Below are 16,482 nucleotides of genomic sequence, written 5' to 3'. Positions count from 1 at the left end.
ATTACAGAGTAACATGACGTCAGATGAAGTGGGGGACAGTATGTAACGCTAGTTGAGCAGCTATGCATGCTTACTCTTTCTGCCGGTTCTTGAGTAAGAGACAGATTACATAATTATGTATTTCCCAAAATGACCTCAACAAGTTGCACATTTTAAGGCAGTGATAACTTCCGGAAAGACTTTAGTGGGTAATCCATTATGATGAAAGGTCTTGCTGTTATTATGAAGTTTTAGCCGTTGCTTTGTGTATCCAGTGCATAAATTAATAAATATGAAACTTGTATTTTACCAAAATTACTTCAACTTCCTTTAAAAGCTGACGTGAGTAATGAAGACTTGTTCTTTTTCTTTATTTCTTTCTGTTTAAGTGTTCAATGACATTTTGTTAGGTTTATGCTTAAAATAATAAACGTAAGAAAAGTTAACAGCATTTCTAAATTAAATCTCTATTTCCTTTTGTAACTTCTAAGAGCATGAAACAGAGCAGAGTACTGAATGTAAACAACACGTGTGGAAAGTTTTTAATGGAACTTAATGCCAGTATCAAAATAATCATAGACTTTCATCTAAATGTATTTTTACAACTTTTCACAGTTGAACACAATGGTCCAAAAGACGATGGTCTTTCTCTTCATGCTGATTGGATTGTCACAGACTTTTCCGTACCACAATGTCCCCACTGAGGATAAAGTAATGAAAGATGCTGACAAGATGGAGAGAGAAAGAAGAGATGTTATGCAGACTGTAAGTGCCACATGTGTGTGTGTGTGTACTTTTGATTCCCTACAGTATATCATGTAGTTTTACTGCTTCAAGTTAAACACATAAAGTTACTGTGACATTTAACTGAAAGAAATGACATTTAAATTTTTTCTTTAGGGTATTGACTCCACTCCACCAGTGTGCCGTGTGGTAAATGAGAGTTTGGACTGTTCTTCTTCAGGTGGAAATGAAACCTGGGAAGTGAATTATATCATGTCAGATGGTGGTGGTTCAGGAATTGATTCCCCCCATTTTTCCGCTGACATCAACTGTTGTGAAGGCAACATTACCTTTTTTAATACTTTAAATGTTACTGTAGATGAAAATGGCAACAATGCAACCACTGTGAAATATACTGGTCCTTGCTGTTTACAAAATGTGAACATTTCTGTGGTGGACAAGGCAGGAAACAAGGCAAATTGTCCTTTTAATATCAAACACCCTGTGACAAATTGCAAACATCCTTTGACCACAATCCGCCCAAAGACGGTCAGTCCCACGTCCAGCAGCTTCACCACAACCATCTCTCTTTGGTCAAGTTTAATACTGATGGCACTGAAATCGATGTTGGTTTAACATAGATGTGCACTTTCTGTAAACATGCCCTTTATGGAAATATGTTTTATTCTTTTTCTCATTTATTTTTCATGTCATTTCTATACTTATGTATCTGGTACATTAGAAAATACAGTCAAACGTATGAAAGTAGTATGTATTACATGGTCTATCTTTCAATGTACTTTATAAAGTGCTAAATAACCTTTAAAAAACATATGATTTATTTAATTTAATCTCATGTAAAGTACTGATCTCAGATTCATGCTCTTTATTTCTATTACAGTGGTCACTTTTGAGGAATTTATTTAAAAGATCGCCCTGCTCATGTGTAAGAGAGGCATTTAATGCATTCATATAATTAATTCTGCAAAATGCATACATTTTAAATTTTAAATTTAATTTAAGCCTACTACTTACTTTTCTGTCTTAAAAGACATTTGGACATTTTCATTGACGTGTTTAAAGAACTTTGTCTTTATAACAAATTCATATTCATTTCTCTAAAATTAATCAAGTCTATACTCCTAATATTAAGGGACAGACAATAAACATTCCTTAGGAAAATTTTCTTAACATTTAAGGCATTAAGATACTCCTAAATAAGGCATTATGTTATAAAACACTGTAGGAATTCATAATCACTACATAAACAGTGTCTTCTCCTTGGTCAAGGTTCAGAAATATAGGAACAAGAATATAATACACATTTTTAAACATGGTTTTATGATTTACTGAATTAAATCCGCTGATGTAAATTGCACATTTAGTCTAGTCCCACCTAATCTAGTATACATTTTCCCTCTTTACAATATTTCAGCAGTCAAACTGTATCCAAACAAGCCAAAGTCAAACATTCAGATAACATTAAATGGCAAAAGCACAAGAGAAAGTGCTGTTTATTGGAATGAACTCTACTAAACAGATTAAACATTGACAAAATATTGTGCAAGAAATATGTTCCGCTGATAGGTTATGAATGTTTGTATGTTTGGGTGAGAGGTCTTAAGTGTGTCTGAGAGATTAGCTTATATAGGAATGACATAACAAACTAATTCCTTTCATCATTTATATATTTGTTGATTCATTTTAGTCAGTTATTTTTGCTAAATACTGCAATTTAAGACATTTACATATTATATCCAATGGATGTGGAATAAATGTGGAATGTAAACTAAACTTTACTCAAACTGTTTAAAAAAGATAAAAACGTCACAGTTGATCAAAATTGTTCAAATTACAAAGACACTGGTCTTTCTCTGCATGCTGATTGGATGGTCATAGGCTTTTCCGCATCATGATACCTTCAGAGAAAATGAAGTGATCAAAGATGCTGACAAAATAGAGAGAGAAGGATGAGATCTGACTGTAAGTGTCCTCATATGTCTGTGATGTGAATGCTGATTTCCTATTTCAAACATCTGAAAAATATGAATCATTGTCAAGCTATACTGTAAACTAACTACTGTTTCAAGCATACACAATTTATTTTCTTTCTAGGTCAGTCTGAGTGTGATTTGTCGTTATAAATGGATTCATTTAAAGTGACTTTATCATGACATGTAAATGGCTCAGGAACTGATCACATCAAAGTTTTTGCCAGTGGCCTTAAGTGTTTAAGCATGACAACACAAGGTTATGGTCTAATGAAGATGGCTAAGCGACCTATCTGTATTATTCTGTATGTTTTTGTTGTTGTTGTTGTTTTTATAAGTTTATTATTCCAGCAACTGCTGCTATGAAGATGTTGAGGTTCTTGTGGTGGACCAGGCAGGACACACATTCAAGCCAATGACTGTCAAGACTGTCAAACCCACATCCAGTAGCTCCAACACAACCATCTCTCTTTGGTCAAGTTTAATAATGATGGCACTTTAATCTACGCTTCTCTAAGATGGATGTGCACTTTATGTAGCTATGTAATTTAAAATGTAGGCTACAATAAAAATATACAATAATTATTAACTGGAATAGATTTAATGCACTTGATGTCATGTCAGTGCTTTGGTTTATTGCATGGTATATGAAAATGTTTTTGCTAGGATATTTTTTCTGCATTCATGTGGTTGCTATACGTTGATGTATCATTAGAGAATAAAGTTGTTAAAGTAGCCAAATGAATTTCTGTTTATTCTAGCTTTTATTCGACTTCATAGACTGCTAAAAAAAAACGCCTTTATGTTCTTCAGATCACGGGGCTGATCGCCACAAACCATTTAATTTGTTTTTGTGTTATAGCGCCACCAAGTGGCCACGTCCATCTACTTTTCCATCTACACACCATCCTCAGATTGATAGATTAAAGTTTCACATACATGAATGAAATCCTTGAGACTGTTTTTGTGTGTTTATATATTTTTATTTTACGTAATTAATTAATTAATTAATTACTTTTAATGTGCAAATATTCATAGAAATTTATGAACAAAAATGAGGGCGAACATATGTTGGCATTGTTAAAGTCAAATAATAAACAACAGTTATCTACGATTTAAATATCTTGATGATCATATAAACATTTTAAGAAACAAATTCAAAGAACCAGACTGATTTGTTGCTTATAAATCAACTTATCTTAAAAATATGAACAACTAAATAATAATAATAAAATAAAAAATAAAAACATGAGTTACATTGAAATAGCAAGAATCAAACATATTTTCATATATTTTAATTCAGCACTAGCAAACCTTACCTGATCAACATGATCCTAATAAACTGTTAATGATTTATACTTTTTCTGGTCCTGGTAATGTTGATCTAAAGCAAGTACATGCGTAAGTTCATTTAGAGAGAACTTATATTGACTTATGTGATAAGGATGTGATACAGTGTGTTTGTCCTATATTGAATTTATTTAACAAAACAGTAGCAATGTAACTCATACACATACTATACTTGCCATTTTCTGAATTAAAAATAATATTGATATTTTTGGGGTGCATAAAGACGGTGATGCAATTTGTTGGTACCATAATGAAGGAAATTTCTTAAAATAATGAAAAGCTTCCACATTCGATTACCAATTTACTAATTGCTTTTAAGTTCAACACATCAGTTTTAAAATGTTTTGCCAATTCTAAATGATAATGCAAAGGACCCTAATATCTAATCTCTAATCAAACGTTCTATGTTTCTGATAAATGCTAAAGAAAATATATCACTTAAATTGCATCTAGCAGTACTGAACTATATAAGTGGTAATCTGCACTCATCAGAAGCTATTTCTATCTAATACAATGTGAAGGTTTAGTGATCTAACTTAAACACCAAAACTAAACTTAAGGGTTATACATATTATTTAACATCACTTAACGTACTGAAGGTCCTAATGCACTTAGTTTGGTTCAGTGGTTTTAGTGTTTATGCAATATTTATGTCTTATAGGCATACTTAGCATTATCCATTCTAATAATACTATACAGCCTGGAAGGCATTACATAACAAATGTACCAGAGAAAGTGCTATTCATTGGCATGAAAATGGAGTCCGATTAATCATTGATAACAAATTAAATTTTGTTTTGAAGGTTCAGCATTGTGTAAGTTATGTTCCACGGACCAAATGTAACGATGTTAATTTTTGTAAGCGTGTCAGAGACAGGACCGAAACATCTCAAGAAAATAATTCAGATAGAACAAAGACCGGCTACCTGAGATTTTCAATACTTTCCACTAAAGGTTTCATCACTTTCAACAATAAGTAAAAAATAATCAACAGTTTATTTTACTGAAGTATTGTGATGCAACTTGATGCCTTTTAATTTTTCTTTTTTTTTTTTTTTTTTTACTGTTTTCTACATTAAATCATCCTCCATAAAGATGTAGAACATTCTGTGAAAATATAACCTTTAAATCTTTAATGTGTAAGGCCATGTCAAAGATTGAAATCATAGTGAAATTAATGGTTGAAATCAAACTTTGATGCTTGTTATCTCATAATTCGATTTTGAGACTTTAGCCTGGATTTTACAGACAGGTTTACATATAGCCTAAAAGCCTATATTTTATTTGATAACTTCACTTTAGGTCTGAAATCACACATTTTATAGAAAATCCCTTTTAGAAATATATATCAAGTCAAAGATGTCTTCTGAAAAGTGATTTATCACAGTAAAAATATCTAAGCATCTCTAAAACAAGCTAAATTAAGGATAATGTTTTTTTTTTTTTTACTCACAGTTGATCGAAATGGTTCAGTTAACAAAGACAATAGTCTTTCTCTGCATGCTGATTGGATGATCACAGGCTTTTCCACAACGTCATGATGTTGTCAGTGAGAATGAAGCAATGAAAGATGCTGACATGGTAAAAAAAAAGAAAGACAAGGTGTTATACTGAATGTAAGTACAACATCTGTGTTGTAGGTGTACAGTAAACAGTTGTAAATTGTGAAATTCAACTTTTCAAGTTACCTGTTAATATTCTTACAGCTTTACCTCTTCAAGTTAGATGCAGTTACTATGGTATTTAATTGAAAGAAATATTGTTTCTTTTCTTTTCAGGTAACAGATTTAACTCCACCAGTGTGTCATGTGGTAAATGAGAGTTTAGACTGTCTTTTGTCATGTGAAAATACAATCTTGGAAGTTACGTATATTATGTCAGATGGCAATGAGTCAGGAATTGATCACACCCAAATTAAGTCTTTTGGTGTGGGCTTTAGCAAAATAACTCAATATGATGGTCTAGATGAAAACGGCTACAATGCAACCCTTTTGCATTATTCTGGCATCTGTTGCCTCGAAGATTTGGAAGTTGCTGCAGTAGACAAGGCAGGAAACAAGGGGAAGTGTTCTGTAGTTGCCAAACGTGTTACGACCACAGCCAATCATTTAAATACAATACATTTTTAGTACAGTTAAAGCACTCGATGTTAGTGACTTGGTGACCTGAATCAGGACAAATCTGTCAGTTTTGACGAACTAGTTCTCGTACTGTCCATACAAAATATATTAGCATTCCAATTCAGTCCAAATGACATCCACTTAAGATCATACTTTCAACAAGTGAATAGCAGTAATTTAGTCATTTATAGTTTATAACTGGGTCCTCTAAATTAATACTGTAATATAAATCTTAGATTTAGAATAAACTGACACATAAAACATATACACATCAAGTTTATCTGAAACATGCATAATGTGAGTATACATTGTACATACCTTTTGTTTAATAAATTGATGAAAACTATTTTGAAAATTTGAATTAAATTATTCAAAAAAAGTCTGATGTTGAGATATTTGTCCAAAAATGATTGAATAATTCCAGCAGTAGCCATCACAGTTAGGAATAACAGGGCACACAACACCAAGTAAAACCCTGCCAACCTAGAAACAAAGGCAAGGATATATAAATAAATTATATATTTATTTATAATAATTTTAATAACTTATGTTTTGATTATCACCTCTTCTTGCTTTCATGAATAAAGCCATGTAAAGTATATCTCTCTGCGCACAATATACAGAAGTCCTCCAAGAGCAGCAAGCTCTTGAAAGGGGAATAATGAAGATCTTTTTAAAAGCATTAAAACGGTTCCTTTTTTGGTCCACCATAAATACTGTATTGCTATATCATTGGTATAGAAATAATTATAGAAATACACTATGTAACCTACCTTCATTGAAAAAGATGCCAGAGATCCACAATACCACCAAGAAAATGGAATGACTCTACACTATTCTGGCTAAAGAAAGAGTGGAAGGACATATTTTTATATATTTTATGATTTGTTTGTACAGGGTTATAGTTAGGATTACCCGTGACAGCTGGCCAATCATTCAAGATTTTTTGTGGGTTACATATATATGATTTTTCATGAATGAAAAAGAGAGAAGTGTGTGAAGGTCTTGCTGTGCACGAAATGTCCTTTCAAACTCAGGTGGACCAGTAACAGTTTATGTTTCATCCTTGACCAGCCCACACGTCTTGCCTGAAATGCTAAAGAAATTCAACCACTGTCATTATGTTTTACCAAACTTTGCTACAAATAAAAATGACTAATAATTATGTATCTGATGAATGATTTCAATTGTATTATTACCTTCATAATCATACATGTAAACATTTATTTTACCTTTCTGATTAATGACTTACAAGCCGTTACTGCAGTTATCTTGAAATATCTCACTATATGGCCCTAAATCAAACATTATATGAGTAAACCTTGACCTGATCTGATTAACGTAGACTGGTTTTGGCAGTGTTTATGAAAAACAAGAGCTCATTATGTTCTACAGAGACATGTCATTGACTTTAGGTTTAAGAGAACAGGTCTTTTCAGCATTTAAAATTGTCCTGTTGCTTTAAGACTTTTACATTCAAAAAGTTAATTCTATAAATACATTAAATAGTTATTTAAAAAAGGACCAGTGTAGCCTATTTAAAACACATATAAACTGATTAGAATAACCTCTAATTTAACACCAAGAATTGATGACCACATAGTTACTGTAAAAAATGCAAAAACTTTGAACACATGAGTACAACTTTTATGATTTCAAGTTTTAGATTTTTTTATACTATCCTGATTGAACAGTGCAGTTGCAGTGCAGTGACTGAACGCTTGTCATTTTTGATAGAGCAGAATATGAGCTGCCTTCTTACCCAGATGAACAGCAGACAGTATCGACACCGCTGCAAGGAGAACTGGCAGATCCGAAGTCATATTTATGGTGATAATGTCTGATACAGTTTTTCTGATAAATTGTTGCAAAAAAAAAAAAAAGGGAGAGGGGTTGAAATAAGGTCAGTATGTCCACCTATATTGCAGATAACCTCCTGTTTTGGAGATCAGGAAGAACCTGTCTAAAGTTTACAAAGGGTGTCTGTAGTCTCGCATAGCCAGACCTTCAGACTGACGGTTGAAGGTCTGGAATTCATGGCAACCTCTCACTGGCTAAGGCCCACCCATGACATGTCAAACAACCAATCACAGCTCGCTTCGTTCATCGTCACGTTTCAGGGCATGGAAATGTTGCGACAATAACAGACCGGTGTGTAAAACTCTGAGATGTATTTTAAAGATTCCGTGCCGCGAGTTTACATTTTTTCATACTTTTGAAAATCCAACGTTTAGTTGATCCTGATAAGCGCTTGTTGTCACTGTTGTAAACACAACGGCTTTCTTCTTTAAGGGGGTTTGGAGTCCTGGCATCAGTTTCCAGGCGAAAAGACAGCCGTCTACCGGAAATCCTGTATAATTCAACCGTTCCGATGATGACTTCGAAAATACTGATGTATTTCCACTTTTGTGTGCCCTATGCATCAGATGTTTAGCCAACGGTCCGTGTGCGTGACGTCTGAGGTTGAGACTACACAGGGGTGTAACATGTCATGGGCTACAGCTCATCAGATCGCCAGCCATCACTCAAGTCAAATAACAGTACGAGTTGGGAATGACAGTTGCTTTATGTCTCATGGGTTTTAGAACTTAGTTTCGGTTCCATGGTGTAATGGTCAGCACTCTGGGCTTTGAATCCAGCGATCTGAGTTTTCTAAGGGAAGTCATGGCCTAATGGTTAGAGAGTCGGACTCCCAATCGAAGGGTTGTGAGTTTGAGTCTTGGGCTGGCAGGAATTGTGGGTGGGGGGAGTGCATGTACAGTTCTCTCTCCACCTTCAATACACAACTGAGGTGCCCTTGAGCAAGGCACCAAACCCCCAACTGCTCCCTGGGTGCTGCAGTATAAATGGCTGCCCACTGCTCCGGGTGTGTGTTCACAGTGTGTGTGTGTTATCACTGCTCTGTGTGTGTGCACTTTGGATGGGTTAAATGCAGAGCATGAATTCTGAGTATGGGTCACCATACTTGGCTGAATGTCATGTCACTTGCAGAACTTGGAGCCCATAATAATACTGAGATTCAACTAAATTTACACATTTTTACAACTTTACAAGCATTCGCTCTCGAATCATCGCAACATGTCAGATGAAACTCAGGAATTTGTTAGTTTTTGTTTTTTGTTGTATTATATTCCACAACAAAAAGCAGCTAGAAAGCATCGTGGTGACATTGTAAGAGTAGGATTTCGTTTGCGTTGGGGTTGGGGTTAACGAAATCGAAACCATGTTAGGGATGGATTAACGAAATCAAAACCAAAGAAAACCATATTTTTTCTTAGGGATCCCGATCTTTGTTTTGATGAAGAATCAAATAAATCAGTGAATCATTTTTTACTAGTTGATAGAAGCGAATTGTCCGAGTGAACCGATTCGCTAGAATGATTCGGACTCTCCGCCGCCGGAGCACAGCTCTTGTGTAGCAGGAATCTGTGCTGTGCGTTCGGCGCTGATGATGTCAGCCACTGTGCGCCGGGAACTGTCAGCTCTGCGCTGCTGAAGCTTCCGAGAGGTCTATGTCCGAGACAGGCTTATAAAAGCAGACTATTATACCTCTAATAAACAACAGAGGAAGCGCAATCATGGACAGCGATGACGACAACATGGAAGAAGTGGTGGAAGGTACGACATGCGTATACACAAACGTTGCATAAATTCATTTTTGTCGTCTTCTCGGCTGTCAGGCTGAACTTTTATTGCAGTCTCATTCCGCCGAGGATTAGCCTACCGTCAGCTTTCCTCCGTACTCGAGCGGTCAAGTAACCGAGGCCTGTAAGCTTGGGACTATTTAAATCCTCCTGGTGACAGCGAGTCTTATTTCTGCTTTAAGACTTAGCTACACTTCTATCTGAAGTCCCATGAACTGATAGCATAAAAATAATCAACGTAGGTAGACAATTAATTTCTCTCAAAATACCTTTCATTTTATTATATTACATGTTTAGTCTTTTAAGAAGTCTGTAAATGCCCTATATATAAGATAGATTCGTATTTGGATGAACTTAATAGTGTTGTTGAAGCCACGTGGTTGAAAAAAAGTGGGGAGTTGACACAAAAGTTGCAAGTTCAGCTTTAAAGCTTTATCCAAAACTGCAGATGTACGTAGTTCACAGCTCTGGACTAACACCATTAAACCCAGCACTTAGTGCCCATCAATTAGTGGATTGTTGCTTTGTATTAAATATTTTTGCTAAATGTGAAGTATCTAACCAAACTGTTTTGTTTAAATGTGAAGTATCTAACTAAAAATTTTATCAACCTGGTCCATTAAAATGAGTTTCATAATTGGGCATGCAGTGCATTAGTTGTTTATCAGTCTGTTACTTGGCTTATTGATTAAAATTTCATGACTTTTTAGGACCACTGGATGAGGATGACCAACCTCATGGATTTTGCACTGTGACTTACTCCTCCAGTGACAGATTTGAGGGGCACTTTGTTCATGGGGAGAAAAATGGAAAAGGAAAGTTCTTCTTTTTTGATGGCAGGTATGAAACTTTATGTTGGCGCCATTAATCTATTATTGATTTCTATCCTATGATTTAATAATATATTATTAGTCACTGTTGATCAGACTCTCAGATTTCATTATTTAAATCATTTTAACTCTTAAAATAGTTTTATTGTTTCATTCATAAGGATGTATCGAAAGTAGGATTGTTCTTAGTGGACTAGATCTGCTTTGTTGCTGCTAACATCAGGGAAAGATTACTGTTGAAACATGCTCTGAATTATAGGGTTTAGTGTACATGCTGTTGCCAGGTAAACTAGGGGAAACCCCTGTAGCACATCTAGACATGTGGTGCTGGGGAGGAGAAAGGGTAACAGATCTGTACCAGGTTGAGATATGTTGATGGGAAAGTGGCAGCTAATTAGTACAGTGGCTGCACTGCCATTGTATTAATCAGCTGCTCAGGAGACTTTCAGTATTGAACTATATTCTGATTGATATCACTGTGAGTCGCTGTAATTCAAATGCACATGCAGACTCCTGTATCGTCACCAGCAGTATTAGATCTAATTACCATGCATATTTTTTTCCTTCTACATAATTTGTTTGCTTCTTTTTGGAGTCTAATTTTTATAATCTTGCATAGTAAAAATACTTATTTTTAATTATTTTGACAATAGCGGACAAAGGTAATTATATTTCACCCAAAAATCACCTGTTTTTTTTCCTTTATAGTACGCTGGAGGGTTTCTACGTGGATGATGCTTTGCAGGGCCAGGGTATTTATACTTACGAGGATGGGGGAGCATTACATGGGACTTATGTAGAAGGCGAGCTCAATGGACCTGCTCAAGAGTTCAATCCAGAAGGTCAACTGGTCTTCAGGGGCCAGTACAAGGACAACATTCGTTATGGCATGTGCTGGGTCTACTACCCGGTATGTTGTGCCCAACATCATGCACTTTAAATCACAAATTAAACTCTTATTGACAGCATTATAATGGATTTAATTGACAAGTTCCAAGTTTATGTGTATGTAAGTCTTCTTTTTGCTCTGCCATCTACAGGATGGCGCCTGTGTGGTCGGGGAAGTGAATGAAGATGGAGAGATGACAGGAAAGTCGGTGGCTTATGTTTATCCTGATGGGCGTACTGCTCTGTATGGCTCCTTTGTTGATGGAGAACTGATTGAGGCCCGACTTGCCACTCTTACCACCCAAGAGAACGGCAGACCACACTTCACTGTTGATCCAGATAGTTAGTTTATTTTTAGTTCTATTATTAAGTTTTATTTACAAATCTTCATTTAAAGCTAAAAACCCAAATCTGATCAGTACAAGTTCATCTTGGTATAAAAATAGTTGTAGGTTAATCTTTAACTTTTTTTTTTTTTTTTACTCTTTTGTAGGTCCTGTTTACTCCTATGATAAATCCACCTCATCATGTATCGCTGGTCATAAACTGCTGCTCGACCCCTACGAAAGTCAACGGTTGGTGCAAGCTGTGATCAACCATGTAAACCTCAATCTATCAAATCTAACTCGTTTTGAACAAAAAAAAAAAACATATATTTGTTTGTTCCGGTGATGTACTGTCTTGTCATTTCGTTGGGGAGATTCTGCTGGTTCTCTAGGCATAAAACAGTATTTTTCATGTCATAATCTTGTTGATTCAAGCTGAAAGATGGTCTTATTTTGGTTTAACAGTGTGTATGTTGGACAATCACTTATTTCTGGAGCTGGAGAAGGGCTATTTGCAAAAATTGAGGCTGAGACTAACACCGTGATGGCTTTTTATAATGGTGTCCGAATTACACATACAGAGGTTTGTCTGTTTGCATTTGACATTATTCAAGGCCATAATGTAATACTTTAAAACATATTATAGGATGCATGGTGTGTTAAATTAAAGGTGTTTTTGTAATCTTTTTATATTCAATTTAACAGGTGGATTGTCGTGACTGGTCCATGAATGGGAACACTATTTCATTGGATGAGGACACTGTGATTGATGTTCCAGAACCTTTCAATCTGATGGAGAATTATTGTGCTTCTCTAGGTCACAAGGCCAATCACTCCTTCACTCCCAATTGCAAATATGATCCGTGAGTGTTAATGTTCATTTTAGTAATATACAGAGATGTAGTGCTTTTGTTTCCTATATTAAATTAGATCTATTATTTATTTAAATATAAACAAATCATATTGTTGGACAATAATGGGTTATTCATGTAATGGCTGTGTTTGCCTGTCAAGGTACATCCATCCTCGTTTTGGGCAAATAAAATGCATCCGAACAATCCGTGCTGTGGAAAAAGATGAAGAACTCACGGTTGCTTATGGTTATGACCATGAGCCTTCAGGGAAGTCTGGTCCAGAGGCACCAGAATGGTACACAAGGCAATTGTTGGAGTTTCAGCAGAAGGAGTCTGGAAAAGGTGCTGATGAGACCTGCTAAGACCCTCACCACCGCCTGTCTGAAAAAAACATGATCTCCTATCCCAGCCTATAACTACCACCAGAAACTCTTAACTTTATTCTTTGACCTTCTTCGCAGCTAACATTAATAAGTAATCACTCTTCTGAACTGATTTCTGGCATCGTCATCAGTTTACAAGGATTGTAACTGTGAAATCCTCGCTCTCTGAGCAAGCTGCAAAATTCTATGGTTCTACAGTGTGGAAGGATTAGTATGTGTGTCAGTTGGTGACTGATTTGGTTACATTACAAGAATACAGAGACTAAAAAAGAGCAAGTCATTTAAAGGCATTTTGACTGAAATCCATGGAGTGGAGTTTGAAAGTATTTAAGACAGATGTCACGATTCCTGGAGGTATATGTCCTCTTTATCACAACTTTTGAATACTATGCAGTATTAAACCAGTATAGTGTCTTTTTGCTGCTCTGCTCATGTTTCCCCTGAAAACTGAAAATATAGATATTTTCATGTTGATGTTACCAACAATTATTCTTGTAAAACAATTTGTTCTCCTTTTGCATGTGCGAACAGCTTCAGTTATGTTTAAATAAGCTCTAGTATTCTTGAAGTACAGTATTACACAGACAAAGCTGCTTATTTCTTTGTGTATTTTTTTTTTTTTTTTTAGAAAAACTGTGAAAAATTGACACCATTAAAAGAATAAGGTGTATTGTATGTGTGTGGAAAAGACTGAACAGAACGTACAGTATTTGGGAATAAGGCACAAGGTTAAGAGAAATCTTTCTACTGAACTAAACTTCAGCCTTTGATATGCAAAACTATCAACAAAGATTTATCAATAAAAACTCCAGCATAGAGCACAACTGGACTCATCTTTTCAGTGTTCTTGGCTTTTAATATTATTACAAAAATTTTGAAAATATGAATCAGGTTTTCTCTAAACAAAAATGGAGGAATATTCTATGCCATTCTAATTAGGTCAACACTGTAAATATCCACGCAGTGGGGGCGTGGTCATCGTGCTGCACCTGCGCGCGCGCCAGGTAAATGAGTGACACGCTGGGTTTCACCGCTTGCTTCCAAACAAAAGCGGTCCGGAAGTGATAAGGAAAAACGACACCGGTAAATACTACTTTTATTCTAATTTATAGGACTTATACACCACTTTGTACATATTAAATCGGGCGTAGCATAGTTTAAGTATACCGTTTGGTAAAATTAGGTTAGTAAAGTCGTTTTGTAGTTTCAGAATCGACGTGGAAAGCGATCGTGACGATTTCAAGTCATTAGACGTTTGATAAAGGATCCAGCTCCGTTCGGAGACATACAAATGAAGGATTTTTCTAATTTAAATGATATATCTGAACGTGAAAGTCATTACCTCTTCTCTCTTCGCTGAAGGCCTGAGATGGACCGTTACAGGTATTTCATCTTCAATCAGAAGAGTGTGGTGGTCCTCGGCATCCTTCAGGTTGCGTGCGCGGGGCTTTGCGTGGTTTGCGGATTTATGGACGCAGTCTTCCGCAAGAGCACTACTTTGAGTGAAACTAGGGCTCCACTCTGGTCTGGACTGGTGAGAAACATTAAAACTTACTATTTATTTACTTTAATATGACTTAACGTAATTATAGTTCCCACGTTAATCTATAATGTCCCATCCCAGTTTTCCAGTATGTAGCAAACTGGGCTGAGTCAAAGTCACATAAAAAAGTTATGTTAGGAACATCAGAAACAGCTTTTGTATCTCATATTAAAACAGATCACATTTTGCTATTTTATCATGTTAACATGACTTTCCTTCATAGCTAATTTTCCCACTGCTTTAATGTGGTTTAGGATGAACTTAATAATGCTGATTTTTAGTGAGAGAAGACTACACATGATGAAGAAGGTTAAGCCTAGGTATCCCACATGACTAGTATTCACCCTCTTGTGGCATGTGTCTGCACTAAGAGACAGTGATTCTACAGGGCCCCAAATAGGACTTGTGATAAAAAAAAAAGAAAAGAAAGAGATGGTAGGAAAAAAATGCGTTTGCGGTTTCTCTGTAAGATTGTATTCCCCCGAGAAACTTTGCATTTTCTTTCAAAAGTTCTGAAATATATTTTTTCTCATATTATTTCCATCACAAAGGTTTGGTGGCAACTCTTAAGTTTCTTAGGGGAATGTGAAAGTTTTGTGAGAAAGTACAAAAGAATTTAAATGTAACTTTTTTTTTTTTTTTACTCCCACATCTCATTTTATTTACCATCACCCTTGAGATGCCCAATATGATTCTTTAAAGTTCATTTCACTTTTTCCTCTTTTAGATTATGGCTGCCCCTGGTGTACTTGCCCTCTTTGCATCCCAGAAGAAAAACCCAATTTTGGTAATTTCTTATCCGTCTAATGCACAGTATTTCTCCCGATGGTGGCCTCTTTCTACCTGCTGATGTTTACATGTTCTCATTAATGTGTTTAGGTAAACGTCATGATCACATCATCTGTGATGTCACTTTTTGCTGTTGTGATTGTCTTCGTTTATGCTTGCGTCACTCTCAGCTATGGAGAAGAGGATGATGAGGTCTTCCACGCCCATCCTATCCCTGAAGTGGTATAGTTACACCAGATCATGTTTACTCTCCCATATGTTAAACGCTCGGATTAAAACACACAAATGGTTGATAAAGCTGTCTTGTGCAGAGGTTTGTGCTCAGCCAGATGGTGAAAGGAGCAAACAGCACCCTTCTAGTGGCCTGTGTGGGATCTTTGCTCTTTTCTTCTCTCATTGCTTATGTCGGCTTCCGCAGTCTGCCGCTTTGTGGCTGCTATGACTCCACAAATGGCATGGTGGGTGAAATTTTATGTAAAAACAAGAAAATGCAGTATTTTGAAGTTAGTATGCAAGATTGAGCTGGTAATTACTGCATGGTTGTGTATTTTACAGGATTTTCTAGTTCCTCAAAATGACCCTGTTACTCCAACTGAACTTGTATGCACTTGGCAAGGTACGTGAGAGATGTTGTTCGAGTGGCTTTGGCCACTGAGATAACAAAATCATATTTCATTTGATTTATTTTGCCTCTTGCAGATGGAGATGAGCGAATCTTTAACTCCCCCATGTCATTCATGGATAGCTGTCCTGAGCAGGAACAGCAGAATCTCTCCACGCTTCCGCCATATAGCAGACTAGCTTAGTAATTGATGTTTTTTTTTATGTGAAATACTGGTAAATATAGTTCATTAATTTTTTACCAAAGAGCGAATAATGTCCAGATTTCATCAAGCCTGCTTGTTTCAAATCAACTTAAATTTGTTTCTTGATGTTTAAGTTATCAGTGCCATATTTTATATTATCTTTGTGTTTTTTTGGCTTTATACTTTTTAAATGATAGACTGATAGGTTTACGCACGTAAACCTATATTTTACAATAAAAAATATATAACAAATTAA

At 35.7% G+C, this 16,482-nt stretch overlaps 3 protein-coding genes, 1 long non-coding RNA gene and 1 pseudogene across 5 annotated transcripts in view; 3 read left to right on the top strand and 2 right to left on the bottom strand.

Moving 5' to 3' along the window:
- LOC132110135 (uncharacterized) overlaps window positions 1-1,399 on the top strand; it is a 1,815-nt gene extending 416 nt beyond the window's left edge. Inside the window, exons 2-3 of the long non-coding RNA XR_009424598.1 lie at window positions 595-744; window positions 880-1,399. This is a non-coding gene — a long non-coding RNA (uncharacterized LOC132110135). The remainder of the gene's footprint in view (window positions 1-594; window positions 745-879) is intronic.
- The window catches only part of LOC132109697 (calcium-binding protein 2-like), a 27,208-nt gene extending 12,684 nt beyond the window's left edge, over window positions 1-14,524 (bottom strand). The window contains exon 1 of the mRNA XM_059515982.1: window positions 14,431-14,524. The gene's annotated coding sequence lies outside the window, so the exon portion shown is untranslated. The remainder of the gene's footprint in view (window positions 1-14,430) is intronic.
- Window positions 6,402-7,986, bottom strand: LOC132109313 (microsomal glutathione S-transferase 2-like; annotated as a pseudogene).
- LOC132109696 (histone-lysine N-methyltransferase SETD7) lies at window positions 9,597-13,912 on the top strand. 2 transcript variants are annotated; one of them, XM_059515978.1, is made up of 8 exons: window positions 9,601-9,781; window positions 10,518-10,647; window positions 11,346-11,547; window positions 11,678-11,867; window positions 12,019-12,100; window positions 12,317-12,434; window positions 12,557-12,714; window positions 12,866-13,912. In XM_059515978.1, exons 1-8 carry the CDS (start codon window positions 9,742-9,744, stop codon window positions 13,065-13,067), a joined length of 1,122 nt encoding a protein of 373 aa, XP_059371961.1. In that variant the 5' UTR covers window positions 9,601-9,741; the 3' UTR covers window positions 13,068-13,912. The 2 variants fall into 2 exon arrangements, 1 of the variants encoding a protein (XP_059371961.1); XR_009424539.1 differs by lacking the exon at window positions 12,866-13,912 and having other exon boundaries at window positions 9,597-9,781; window positions 12,019-12,125; window positions 12,557-12,686.
- On the top strand, window positions 14,458-16,482 carry LOC132109698 (uncharacterized). The gene is made up of 6 exons (XM_059515983.1): window positions 14,458-14,622; window positions 15,359-15,418; window positions 15,511-15,642; window positions 15,732-15,878; window positions 15,976-16,036; window positions 16,120-16,482. The coding sequence occupies exons 1-6, from the start codon at window positions 14,458-14,460 to the stop codon at window positions 16,224-16,226; spliced, it is 672 nt and encodes a 223-aa protein (XP_059371966.1). The 3' UTR covers window positions 16,227-16,482.

Source organism: Carassius carassius, chromosome 29, assembly GCF_963082965.1.
Source record: "Carassius carassius chromosome 29, fCarCar2.1, whole genome shotgun sequence".
Taxonomy (NCBI): domain Eukaryota; kingdom Metazoa; phylum Chordata; class Actinopteri; order Cypriniformes; family Cyprinidae; genus Carassius; species Carassius carassius.
This window is presented reverse-complemented; position numbering and strand designations above follow the sequence as displayed.